Source organism: Cervus elaphus, chromosome 27 (genome assembly GCF_910594005.1).
Source record: "Cervus elaphus chromosome 27, mCerEla1.1, whole genome shotgun sequence".
NCBI lineage: Eukaryota > Metazoa > Chordata > Mammalia > Artiodactyla > Cervidae > Cervus > Cervus elaphus.
Window position 1 is genome coordinate 49,332,802 of NC_057841.1, and position 14,112 is coordinate 49,346,913.

Sequence of the window (14,112 nt, forward strand, 5' to 3'; positions counted from 1 at the left end):
AAAAGGAGAAATAAATTATGGAAACATTTTAACCAGATAAACGAACCTGGTTAAAAAATGAAAGTAAAACCATAAAAGAAACACAGGTAACACACATTTTAGATGTTTGTTCCTGCTATTAATTATACAAATGAAAAATCTAAACAAGATAAAAGTTGGAAGAAAAACTGCAATGAGAGACAGTCTCTCACTTCGTGGAATTCACACTGGCACAGTTGTACTGGAAACTAACCTAGCACAATGTTATCAGGAGTCCTCACTCTATGATGCAATAATCCTGCTCACAGGACTGTACAAACAATAAAACATGAACAAATACAGAGTCCTTATTTCAGAATGAATGTAATGAAGAGATAAAATACATTATTCTACCTGCCTGGTTCAGCTGTGCTAAACAAAACAACATAAGGAGCCATACTGACCCCATTTACCTCCCCATTAACCTCAAAACTCCCTTCTAGCCCAACCAAGATGTACAAGTGTAATCCTATACAAAATGAAAAAAGCATATTAATATATTTAAGAGAGTTTTCAAATGACTTGAAACAAAAAAAGTGTTTTTCCTAGGATGGACAGGAAAATGATCTCCCAGCCTAACTATGAAATGTCATTTCCCAAACAATTTATCAACAAATTCAAATACCTCTGTAAATAACTTCATTAACCAGCAGGAAATTATGCCATTACAGCACAGAAGTCATCAACTGACGTAAAAATTTGTTGGAGTCACATGTATCAATGTCTAACAATATAAAATTTACTACCATTTCTGCACAGTCACCGGTTATTAAACAAAAAGCTAAAAAATGTGGCAAACTCTGTCACTTTAGGAAAAATTTAAGTAAAAAAGATTTATTTCTTGAAAAAAAAAGTTTTAAAAGCCATGTTGAACAGAAACTAAGTCTCTGTAAAAACAGCAAAAATATCAAAAGGCAAAATCCCAGGCAATAAATACGATTTGTGTCTGTTTGTATACACACTGAAGCAATTTGAGTTCTAAGCTGTAAAAAGGAAATTTGATCAACGAATTAAGTTTTATGCCAGATTTGTCATGGTTGCCCGTATTTCTTTTTACCTGTACATTTAAGCATTTGGCATTTGAATTTTATAATACCAACAGCAATTCATTACTTAACAGTCGAAGCCCTCTTGCTTTATTTACTCTCTTGTCCAGAAGAAACGGATTTCTCTAACACTTACCTAAACTCGTGGGCTTGATGAGAACATCAAGGACATCGTAAAAGGGTAAGTTTTTTAACTGCACATCAGGATGGACAGGAGGGATTGGGGGAGATGGCTGCTGCATCTCAAACGCGGGTTTAGTATCTTGAAGCAGCACAGAACCAACAGGAGAGGACGGGGAGTGAGGTGTGACTGAAGTGGAAGGCAACGCGTGGATCCCAGCCACAGCCAAGTCAGGCTCTACAGGTGAGGAGCCACCATCCAAACTGAAAACCGGTGATTTGATTGCGGATAAATCAGAAAGGCCTTCGAGAGTCCGCGGGTATCGGCGTCTATACAATTCTCGGATTTTAATCTGAACCGCAGGGCTGCAGCCACTCTTCAACAAATGCAACGCCCTCATCAGGAGGTCATGCTTACGTCCACTTTTATTCCGTCCGGCAAAGCCTAGTAACACTTGGAGTTCAGAAACCCTAAAACTAGATACCATATTCTAAAAGGAAAAAAAAAAAGGATGTAAGCCAATAGTCAGCCCCAAACATATGAAAACCCTATCTAAGATATACTGTAAAATCAGATTTTTCCAACATTCTGTTAATATCAACTGGCATGTGCTAGTAATCAGCATTTTCACATATCACTTACAATTGTTAACTGTTTCTACCATCACCACCCTTCCCCGCCATCACATTCACATTATGGTTTTAAATATGTTTTGCTGTTCTCAGTTTTGGAAATCTATGGTCTGTTGGTTTCTGTTGACCACTTCACTGTCTGACTATGAAATCTATAACCAATGAAAATACTCCTTTTCACAGTGTACAATACACAGTGTAATATTTATTACAGTATTATCACCAATTAAACAAAAAAATTTAAGTTTCTACAACAATGTACGTCTAAAGTTTCTGATGCTAAGCAGGAAAAATCTACAAAATCAAGACAGAACTATAATCCAAAATCCTATAAATTTTTCACCCCAACTCCAATATTAAGGGACAACAGGGTTTCCCTGGTGGTTCAGACAGTAAAGCGTCTGCCTGCAAGGCGGAAGACCTGCGTTCGATCCCTGGGTTGAGAAGATTCCCTGGAGAAGGAAATGGCAACCCACTCCAGTACTATTTCCTGGAAAATTCTATGGATGGAGGAGCGTGGTAGGCTACAGTCCATGGTGTCGCAAATAGTCGGACACGACTGAGCGACTTCACTTAATCACCAAGAAAATAAGGATTTTTTTTTTTAAATACTAAAGATAAAAATCACATCATCTTTATTCAGCAGTCGAACTCCTGAAATGACTGAAATTGTCACGTGTAAAACAAGAACTCTATGGTGTAAAATGAAGGCTATAAATAGCTCTGTTCCACATTTCACCTTATTTATTCAACAAACCTAGTAAATTTTTCCTATCATTTACTGCGTCATAAACCCACCCACTTACGTCATTTTCAGTCAATTCTGAACTCAGAGGAAAACCACAATGGGGTCAGTTCCACCTGTGCCGCACAAGCATCATCTGCCCGGAAAGAGGAGTAAGACCTGAGTTGTCCAAAAGCCCTTTCTGAAACCAACCAGCCCTCCTCCTCGGCAATACACACTCTATAGCTGCCTGGGATGCCTATTCAATCTGGTGAGTATGCAGGGGCCATACTACGGTTGGCAGTGACTCATAATAATGCCTCTGTTTTGCACTTTTAAGTGTCACTGATAACCCAAGAACAATTGCTAAACTCTTCTTGGTATTTAAAACAGTTGTTAGGAATACTTGCCAGTTTTCCAAACTGCAAATAAATTTAAATATATCAAAGTAATCTGAATGTATATGCTGTATCATAATTCTACTTCAAATACTCTGTCTCCAAATTTCAAATTGTACAAGTCAGAGAATATTACATTGTAATCCCAGCAAGGACTTTATATTCTTGATCAGTACAATTCAATAGAAATAGGAACCACATATATAATTCGAAACTATCTGGTGACCACATTAAAATACATTTTAAATTTACTTTGATAATATACTTTATTTAATCCAATATATCAAAAGCATTATTTCAACATGTAAAAAGTGGTTGCAATTGAAACATAGTTTATTTTTTAAGTGTCAACAAGATCTTTTTTCATACAAAGTTTTCAATACCCAGTGTGATCTCACACTTGAGTACATCTCAGTTTGGACTAACTGAGGGGGTGTAGGGAGCCACGGTGGAGGAGCAACCACCCTGGACAGTATGGATCTAAGTCATACTCTAACAGCAACATATATCACAAGTACCACGATCATTATATTTTAATTTGCTTCACTTCCCCCATGGGTAAAAGGAAGATTTTATTTATCTTACCCTACCCGTATGCTTTGGCCACCTGATGCGAAGAACCGACTCATTGGAAAAGACCCTGACGCTGGGGAAAATTGAAGGCAGAAGGAGAAGGGGGCAACAGAGGATGAGATGGTTGGATGGCATCACCAATGCGATGGACATGAGTTTGAGTAAGCTCTGGGAGCTGGTGATGGACAGGGAAGCCTGGCTGCTGCAGTCCATGGGGTCAAACAAAGAGTTGGACACGATTGAGCGGCTGAATTGAACTGAACTCCTATGCTCAGGACAACAAAGATGGAAAACAAGAATTTCTGGCCTATCTCATGGCACACCAGTTAAGAGTCACAGTTTCAAGCATATAAAGACTATGACAGCTTTTCAGGAAGTTTCCTCCCAAGCAAGAAATGCAATGCCTCTTTCCCAAAGTCCTCAATCTTAAAAAATTCGTCAACTGAAATCTGCTTATACTACAGTAGCACAAACAGTAAATCTAACAACTAACACTAGTGAGAGCTGAACTAGTTGTGAGGAGAACACGAACACCACAAACAGTCAACAATGACAGTCCTACAGATAAAAGATATCTGTGATTCTTTATAAAGAAATCAAGCTAACTCAACACATGGTGTCTCTCCTTACCCTTATTTTCAGGTAATTCTTCATTTTAAGGAAACTTCGTTTTACAGAAATGATAAAATAGACCACAAGGCATTCTAAAGCTTGACTCTCAAAAAGGAATTCCTGGGAGGTCTCACAACACTCATTTTCAATGGGAACTTTATTTGGCAAAGAATGCTAATGTACTTGGTCTAACATCTATTGTAAATACACAAATGAAAATGAATAAAGAGATAGAATGCAGAATTACAGTATTGTGAAGCAAAACAGAAATCCCCAGGTTTGGAGAGGGGCAAGGAAACAACCACAGGAGGCAGGGCAGCCTTTGCCCTGCAAAATGCTGCCAAGATAACGTACTGCAGGCCTTTGCTCAAAGACGAGGGCTTTGAGAGTCCACAGTGTCCTGTGGAAAGCTTTACACCAGCCATCAGTAGCTGAAGGTCCCGGCACCAAGACAGGACACCGGCAGTCACGCCATCTTTCTGGTAATCAATTTCTAGTTTAAAACAACAAAACTCTCCCTTTATTTAGCATTTACCATTAAGATATCCCCTAAGAAGCTTAACCAGTCAACTCCTATGTATACGTGTTTCTTGGCAAACACCGCTGGATCCCACTTCTTCTTCAAGTTATGCCTTTTCAAAAAAATATCTGTCTTCAACCAATTTCAGCAGTCACCAGGTAAAGTGAGCCTGCTATGAATACTACCAAAAATGGGTTTCAGCTACTGCTTTCCACCAACCTCTGATGTCAGTCTTTTTAATAACACTCCTTTTCAAGGGGATTTTACCCAGTTCATCCTGCCAGCTTCCAAGTCTGCCCTCTTAATACTTCAGTTACAACTGCTGTGTGCGCGACAGAGAAATTTCTCAGTGTTTGTGGACTGACTTTAAGAAAATTTATGAACTATGCTGGCATGACTGATTTTTAAAAAAGATAACATGATTGCTAAGAAGAGCTAATTTGATTGAATAAAGCTAATCTAGGTTAACTGACGTTCAATTAAGATTAGAAACGTAAAACAAGCTTTTTCATTGTCAAAATTATTAAAAAACTGTAAAGCTGGAACTTTATACAACTGAAACATTACATATAGGAGTGAAGGCAAGTTGACGGTGCTATGTGAGCCCAAAAAAGCACAGAATTGGGGGAAGCTCTAGTGGGTTAGACGTCATGGTAAATATCAATACAGCTCTGTAGAGTCTCCATCTGCTACGACACAGGGAAAGGAGAAGAGCTGCTGAGGCAAACTAACAAATCACATCATTAGTATCACTTTTTCCAGCTACAGTATTAAAACAATCTACACCTGCATTTGTAAGTAAGGATGCATTAAAAAAATCAGATACATCACCAATCCATCAAAGGCATGATTGAGCTGATGCCGTAAGAAAAACTACTATGGCAAATTAGAAAGATAGATGCAATTCCAGAAGTCAATAGGAGGCCTCAGTTCCTGTCAGATCATGTAATCCCTATGATTAAATCCCATTTTACTTGAGATATTTGATGTGGACCTCTTCTTTACAACACACTGATAAAAAATAACTACTTACCTAAAAAAATCAAAACTGAAAATCAACTATTAAAAGAAACAGTAAAGAGAACACTACATTTTAAAAACCTATGAAATAAGTCTAAGCTTGGGGGATCATCTCCTAAATACCTTCCTTTTGTACAAGATTTAAAATAAAGAAGTCAGTTCAAGAAGCAAAAAAAGTTGACAACAAACACACCCTTGAAAAGAGTGACACCTCCAACTAATAAAAAAAAAAAAAAAAAGAAGAGAGTGACAAATTAAAGGATACAAGAAAACATGACTTAGAAAGCAAAATGCAAAAAGTCTATAAATTCAGTCTGGAAAAGGGGGGAAGAAAACAAATATAGTCCTAAGAATGAGAAGAGAAATATAAAGACTACAAATACTAAGCAAATTTCTTTAAGAGAACAGCACATGCTGTTATATAAAGACAAAGTTATTTCCTAGAAAAATATGTTACTCAATCTGATTCAAGGAGTATTATCTTTGTCCTGCTCTACTTCCAAAATTATCTGCCCAGGAAAGATAGCTTAGTAAATAAATTCCTCTACCTCTTCAAGGGAAAAATGGAATTTTGTTCCTTAAACTATTCAAGAGCTTAAGAGTCAGAAAATCAAATACACGCTAATAAAAAAAACAAGGAAAAAACTATTGAACACAAAACACAAACTTTTAAAATATTACTGTATTTCAAACTTCATCTGGTGAGTCTGCTCATCCAACCAAAATTTCAGAGAAAAGCCTGATGAAACAGGGACCCAGTATACCACCTATTCTGTCATTTCCCAAGACAGATGAGAAGGAATCTTTTGGTAACACACTAATGTTTCCTATGAGTACAGACACAAAAGCCTCAAAGTACCCAAATATAATTTAATCTAGTAAAATAAAAATGGTTTAAGATAAATTCAACAAATTACTTGGTTAAAATGATTTCTGTCCTTACAGTCACATACTGAAATATTTATGGACAGAACTTCTATAAAGTACATGGAATTTCTGTTAAAATCATTTGGGGAGAGTAGATGAGGACATACACAATTGCTTTTGGCAGGAAAGCTATGACAAACCTAGACAGTGTGTTGAAAAGCAGAGACATCACACTGCCTACAAAGGACCATATAGTTAAGGCTCTGGTCTTCCCAGTGGTCACATACAGTTGTGAGAGCTGGACCATAAAGAAGGCAGAGCACCAAAGAATTGATGTCTTCGAACTGTGGTGCTGGAGAAGACACCTCAGAGTCCCTTGGACAGCAAGGAGATCAAACCAGTTAATCTTAAAAGAAAATCAACCCTGAATATTCATTGGAAGGACTGATGATGAAAGCTCCAGTATTTTGGTCACCTGACATGAACAGTCGACTCATTGGAAAAGTCTCTGATGCTGGGAAAGACTGGGGGCAGGAGAAGAGGGCATCAGAGAATCAGATGGCTGGATGACATCACCCATGCATTGGACATGAACTTGGGCAAACTCCGGGAGATAGTGAGGGACAGGGAGGCCTGGCAAGCTGCAGTCCATGAGGTCACAAACAGACACAACTGGGCAACATGAAAAAAGACCCGAGTTGATAACTGCAAGGTATGGGATACACAGAGAATTCTCTACCTTTGTCACCTAGAATATTTCCATAATAAAAAGTCTGCTTGACAAGGGGAAACTGGTTGTGGGGTACATGGCACTATCTATTCAAGTTTTCTATTAGTCTGAAAGTGTTCTATATTCAGTTAGACCAAAAAAAAAAAAAAAAAAGTCATTTGTTTGAATGTAGGATAAAGAGATTGCAGTCTAAATACCATTTCCAAAAAAAAAAAAAAAGCTCAGGCTCCTTGAGGAAATGTCTAACTGCAAGTCTGAAGCAGAAAATGCACAAGACATGCCTAGAACATCCTATCCAGAAAACAAATTATCAAAGACTACTGAAAATCTTGTCAGAAGGACACAGAAAACAACTCACAGCCCAGGACAAGCTGATGTGAGCAGCAAAAAGACGAACACTGCATCAGATTCAAACATCAAATATATGAAAAATCATTTCTAAATAATGATACTTAAAAAAACTCGCTGATCTCCTTTGGAAAACACTGGGAAGCCAACTCATTAGTACTCTGAAAATGGATAAGGTAAGAAGGAAAACAACACAAAAAGATTTACTGGCTCAAAAAAATGCATATGATTAGCTAGATAAATGCTATTAGGTTGATACAAAAGTAAATTGTTTGGACTGTGAATTTTAAATCATTATAACCAGGCTCAAACACATCTTTATTAACCAAAATAGGAACTGTTACAACCAACACATTTTTGCCAACGAGAAATGTTTATTCTTGTAGCATAAAAATCCATTCTTCAGGATTCGACGAACTCTTGGAAAGCATTTTCTGCCTCCTGCTGGTTGTGGAAACATTTTGCCTGCAAAAAGTGGTCGAGATGCTTGAAGAAGTGATAGTAGATTGGTGAGAGATGGGGTGAATACAGGGAATGACACAAAACTTGGTCCCCAGCTCGTGAAGCTTCTACAGTGCTGGCTGTGCACTGCCCTGGAGAAGAACTGGGCCCATTCTGTTCACCAATGCCGGCTGCAGGAGCTGCAGTTTTCGGCACATCTCATCAATTTGCTGAGCACACTTCTCAGATGTAATGGTTTCACTGGGATTCAGAAAGCTGTGGAGGATCAGACTGGCAGCAGACCACCAGACAGTGACCAGGACCTTTTTTTGGTACAAGTTTGGTTTCGGGAAGTGCTTTGGGCTTCTACTTCGTCCAACCACTGAGCTGGACATCGCCAGTTGTTGTACAAAATCCACTTTTCATTGCACGTCACAGTCCAACTGAGAAATGGTTCATTGTTGCTCAGTAGAATAAGAGAAGATGACACTTCAAAATGATGACTTCTTCTGATTTGTGGTCAGCCCATGAGGCACCCACTTAATGAGCTTTTCCACCTTTCCGGTTTGCTTCAAATGCTGAACCACCACAGAATGGTCAATGCTGAGTTCTTCGGCAACTTCTTGCGTAGTTGTAAGAGGATCAGCTTCGAGGATTGCTCTCAGCTGGTCACTGTCAACTTATAATGGCTGGCCACTGCAGTCCTCAACTTCAAGGCTCTTGTTTCCTTTGTGAAACTTGCTGAATCATCACTGCACCATACATTCATTAGCAGTTCTTGGGTCAAATGCACTGTTGATGCTGTGAGTTGTCTCTGCTGCTTTACAACCCACCCTTATTGCAGGAGCCAAGAGGAACTAAAGAGCCTCTTGATGAAAGTGAAAGAGGAGAGTGAAAAAGCGGGCTTAAGACTCAACATTCAAAACACTAAAATCATGGCATCCGGTCCCATCACTTCACGGCAAATAGGTGGCGAAACAATGGAAACAGTGACAGACTATTTTCCTGAGCTCTAAAGTCACTGTGGACGGTGACTGCAGCCATGAAGTTACAAGAAGCATGCTGCTTGGAAGAAAAGCTATGACAAACCTAGACAGCATATTAAAAAACAGTGACATCACTCTGCCAACAAAGGTCCATATAGTTGAAGCCATGGTTTGACATGACACACTAGTCGTGTACAGATGTGAGCTGGGCCATAAAGAAAGTTAAGTCCTGAGGAATTGATGCTTTTGAACTGTGGTTCTGGAGAAGACTCGTGAGAGTCCCTTGGACAGCAAGGAGGTGAAACCAGTCATTCCTAAAGGAAATCAACCCTGAATATACACTGGAAGGACAGATGCTGAAGCTCCAATATTCTGGCCACCTGACATGAAGAGCAGACTGATTGGAAAAGACCCTGATGCTGGGAAAGATTAAAGGCAGAAGGAAAGGGGGTGACAGAGGATGAGGTGGTTGGATGGCATCACTGACTCGATGGACACGAGCTTGAGCAAACTCTGGGAGACAGTGAAGGACAAGGAAGCCTGGCAAGCTGCAGTCCCTGGAGGCTGCAAAGAGTCAGACACGACTGAGCGACGGAACAACAACTAGATAAAACCAGAAAATGCTGAAAAGATGTCAATTCCCCCCAACTTCAGTTATAAATATAGTAAAATTTCAGCAAATTTTGACAGATCAAACTTACAACAAAGAAATAAAATACAAATATGACATGTGGTGATGAATAATACAGAGGAAAAAGGAAATGAAGTGAAGAGGTAGAGAATTTGCCATTTTAAAGGAAGATGTGCCTGAGAAAGTGACTGAACAAGTAATAAAGCAACCAATGGATATCAGATGAAAAGTATTACAAGGCACAGAACACAGCAGATGCCAAAATCCTGAGAAGAGCATACCTAACATATTGAACAGAAAGTAAAAGCCCACCAAGGCTGAACCAGAGTAATCTAAGAGAATGAGTATTACGAGAGCAGAATAAGGAGCAGAGAAACTGACAAACCTGGGGAGGAAGGGAAATAGCCTAAACAAACATTTACTGGAAAAAATGATAATATGAAATTTGTGAGGCTAAGAAAAGACGAAAGTGCTGGGCAAAATGGCATGCCTGAAAGTTGGTAGAGGTGGTAAGCAGTTTAAAGCATTCTACAGCAAAGGAAGAAAAATACAATAATTTTAGATTTATATATATATATATATATATTAAAGTTTCAAGAGAAAATTTAATTACACTTCAAGAGTTTGTGAGAAAGCAAAAAAAAAAAAAAAAAAATACAAATTCCACAGCTAGTAAAATGGAGAAAACATGAAAAACATGGGAGGGAAAAAAAACCAAAAGACAGCAAGAAAATAGATGAGAAAACAAAAATGCAGAAAAAGTAAGATGCTCAAAATCAAAGTGTAGAAATAAATATCAATAATCCCAACAAATAAAAATGAAATATTTTCCAATTAAAATAGCCATTAGGGATATCACTACAGAAATCACAGCATCAAAAATATGGGAATACTAAGAACAACGCAACACACATGAATTTGTCAACTGAGTTGAAGTGGATCAATTCCTTGAAAAATCAAACTACCAAAATTCACCCAATACGAAATAGATAATTTGAATACTCCCTTTAATTAGGAAATTTAGCTCTTAATTTTAAAACTAAAAAAAAAAAAAAAATTACCACACCCATATCATTTTACCAGAGAATTCCACTCAACATTTAAATAAGAATCAGTACCAATTCAACATATCTTCTGGAAAACAGAATATGAAAGATACCCAAATTTATTTTATGAAGCTAGTAATAGCCTGATACCAAAACCAAACAAAATCAGTACAAAAAATGAAAGTAAAACCAACATCCTTCACAACTGTAGATGCTAAAATCTTCAAGTATTAGCAGACTTCAGCAATATGTAAAAAGAATACCAAGACCAAGTCAAGTGTCTACTCCAGCCATATAAAGTTGGCTCAATGTCTGAAATCACTGAAGTACGCCATGTTAACACTTAAGTAAAATCATATGATTATGTGTGTGTGTGTATGTATGTATATATACATGCATCAATGAAGAAAAAAAGCATGTGGCAAATTCAACAACCACTCATGATAAAAATTCTCAGAAAAAGAGGAATATAGGAGAACCACCTCACCTTGACAAAAAGCACCTACAAAAACAACTATAGTTCATGGTGAAAAAAAAGAATGCTTGCTTCTCCCAAAGACTGGGAATGAGGCAAGGATGTGCTGAAAATCCTAGCAAGTGGAATAAGATGACAAAAGAAAAGACAGAGTGATCAAAAGAAAAAAATAAAGCTGCCTGTACTGGCAGATCCCAAGGAGTTTGCAAAACAATTACTAGAATTAATAACTGGGGATTTCTCTCGTGGTTCCAGTGGTTAAGAATCCCCCCTACAATGCAGGGACACAGGTTCAATCCCTGGTCACGGAACTAAGATCCCACATGACATGGAGCAACCAAGCCCGCATGTGACAACTGCTAAGCCCACGTACACTAGCTGCAACTAGAGAGCCTGTGCGCCTCTGCGAAAGGCCCCGAGTGCCACTGCTGAGACTGGACACAGCCAAACAAATAAGTGAGAAAAAAATTTTTTGAACTGTTAAAAAAGAGAGAGAGAGATATTTAATAACTGAGTCCAGCAAGGTCACAGGATACAAAAGCCAACACACAAATACAATCACATCTCTATATACTAACAAAGAACATGTGGAAATAAGTAAAACACACAATATTATTTATTCACTCCAAAGAAAATGAAAATATGTATATTCAAAAATATAACAAAACACATACAGGTCTTGTATGCTGTAAACTACAAAACACTAATAATGAAAGAAGTCTAAAAAGTGCTAAATAAATGGATCCCTTGTGCACTGGAACAGGCAACAAAACAACAAAATCAATTTTCCCTCTGTCAAGACACAGATTTAACACAATTCCTACCCAAATCTCACCAAAACGTTTTATAGATATACATGAGGCTATTCTAAAATGTGTATGGAAAGGCAAAGGAACTAGAAGAGTTAAAACAGTTTTGAAAATCAGAAAATCAGAGAGAGAGGACTCTGTCTATCCCATTTCATAATTCAGCTTAGTATTCAGGACTGTAGGATGGGCAGAGAGGGAGAAGTAGAGGTCAGTGGTACAGAACAGAGAACGCAGGAATAGAGCTGCACAAATACACCCAAATAGCTTTTGATGCTGGTGCAAAAGTAACTCAATGGAGAAAAGACAGCCTCTCAACAAATGATGCTGGAGCAGCTGCATCACCATAGACCAAAAAATGAACTTCTACCTAAGTCTCACATTTTATACAAAAAAAAACTCCAAATGGGTCATACACATAAGTATTAGGACACAGCTATAAAACTTATGGGGGAAAAAACTTAGAAGAAAATAATCAAAATCTAGAGATAAGCAAACAGTTCTTAGACTTGACACTGAGGAAGAATCACAAAAGGAATAAAAATAATATACTGAACTTCATCAAAATTAAAAACTTGTGCTCTTCCACGATCCTGTTAAAAGGATGAAAACAACCAACAGGCTTGGAGAAAATATCTGTATCCAAAAAGAACTAGTATCTAGAATATATCTAGAACTCTCAAAACCCAATAGGAGGGATTCCCTGGTGGTCCAGTGGTTGAGAATTCACCTGCCAATTGCATGTGACACAAGTTCAATCCCTGGTCCAAGAAGATTCCACATGCCAGAGGGTAACTAAGCCGAGGCACCACAATTCCTGAGCCCGCGCTCTAGAGCCCTTGCTCCACAATGAGAGAGGCCACTGCAGTTTGAGAAGCCCGCAGCGGCACAGCTAGAGAGGAGCCCCCTCACAGCAATCAGAGAAAGCCCGAGTGCAATGACAATGATCCAGCATGGCCAAAAATAAATAAATAACAAATTAATTAATTGAAAAAAATCCAATTAGAAAAAAGGACAAAAGACATGAAGAGACATTGCACCAACAGGATACAGAGATGGAAAATAAGCGAACGAAACTATCAGTATCATTAGCCACCAAGTGAAGTCGCTCAGTCGTGTCCAACTCTGTGTGACCCCGTGGACTGCAGCCAACCAGGCTCCTCTGTCTGTGGGATTCTCCAGGCAAGCCATTAGGGGAGTGCAAATTAAAACCTAAGGTACCACCTAAGATACACACCAGAATGGCCAAAATCAAAAGCAGTGATATACCAAATGCTGGCAAGGAGGCTCTCGAGAAGCTGGATCATTCCATACATTGCTTGAAGGGATGTAAAATGGAACAGCCCCTCTGGAAAACAGCTTGGTAAGTTCTTAAAAAAACCCATATACACAACAATCACACAACTCAACAACTGCACTCCTGGGCATTTACCCCAGAGAAATGAAAACTTACATCAAAAAAAGAAAAAAACTATGCATAAATCTTCATTGCACTTTCATTCATATTGGCAAAAACTGTATAAACAACCCAGAACTTTTTCTACAGGTACATGGTTAAACAAATCCATACCACAGACTATAATTCAGCAAGAAAAAAGGATAACCTACTGATACACTTAACAACATAGATTAGCTTCCAGACAATACGTTAAGTGAAAAAAAAAAAAAAATTCAAAAGATGGTCCACCTTTGTGTATGAGTCCATTTATATAACATTCTTGAAAAGACAAAATCACAGAAATGAAGAAAAAAATGAGTGGATCCCAGAGATTAAGGGGATGTAAAGGAAATAGGTGTGGCTATAAAGACAATAATATGAAGGATGCTTGTGGTGATGGAAATGGTCTGTACCTTGTGTCAATGTCAACAGCCTGACTGTGATATTGTACTACAGTTTTGCAAGACATTATCAACGGGGTACCTGGATAAAGAGGACATGGATGTCTCTGATGCCCCTGTATTCCTTCTGACAACTGTCAGTGAATTAACAATTATCTTAATAAAAAAATTAATTATAAAGTACAAAGACCAACATTATTACAGCAGAGTCATTTTTTAATCCAATACCATGACACTCATAAGAGATAAAACTAAAATAAAAGAACAAAAATGTAGGGG

The 14,112-nt window shown here is 38.1% G+C and overlaps 1 protein-coding gene across 9 annotated transcripts in view; it reads right to left on the reverse strand.

The window, feature by feature from the left end:
- Positions 1-14,112, reverse strand: part of PIAS2 (protein inhibitor of activated STAT 2) — a 100,292-nt gene that overhangs the window by 65,761 nt on the left and 20,419 nt on the right. For all 9 annotated transcript variants that reach the window (XM_043888744.1, XM_043888736.1, XM_043888739.1 and 6 more), the window contains one exon: positions 1,201-1,675. In XM_043888744.1, coding sequence (XP_043744679.1) covers positions 1,201-1,675 — 475 coding nt within the window. The remainder of the gene's footprint in view (positions 1-1,200; positions 1,676-14,112) is intronic.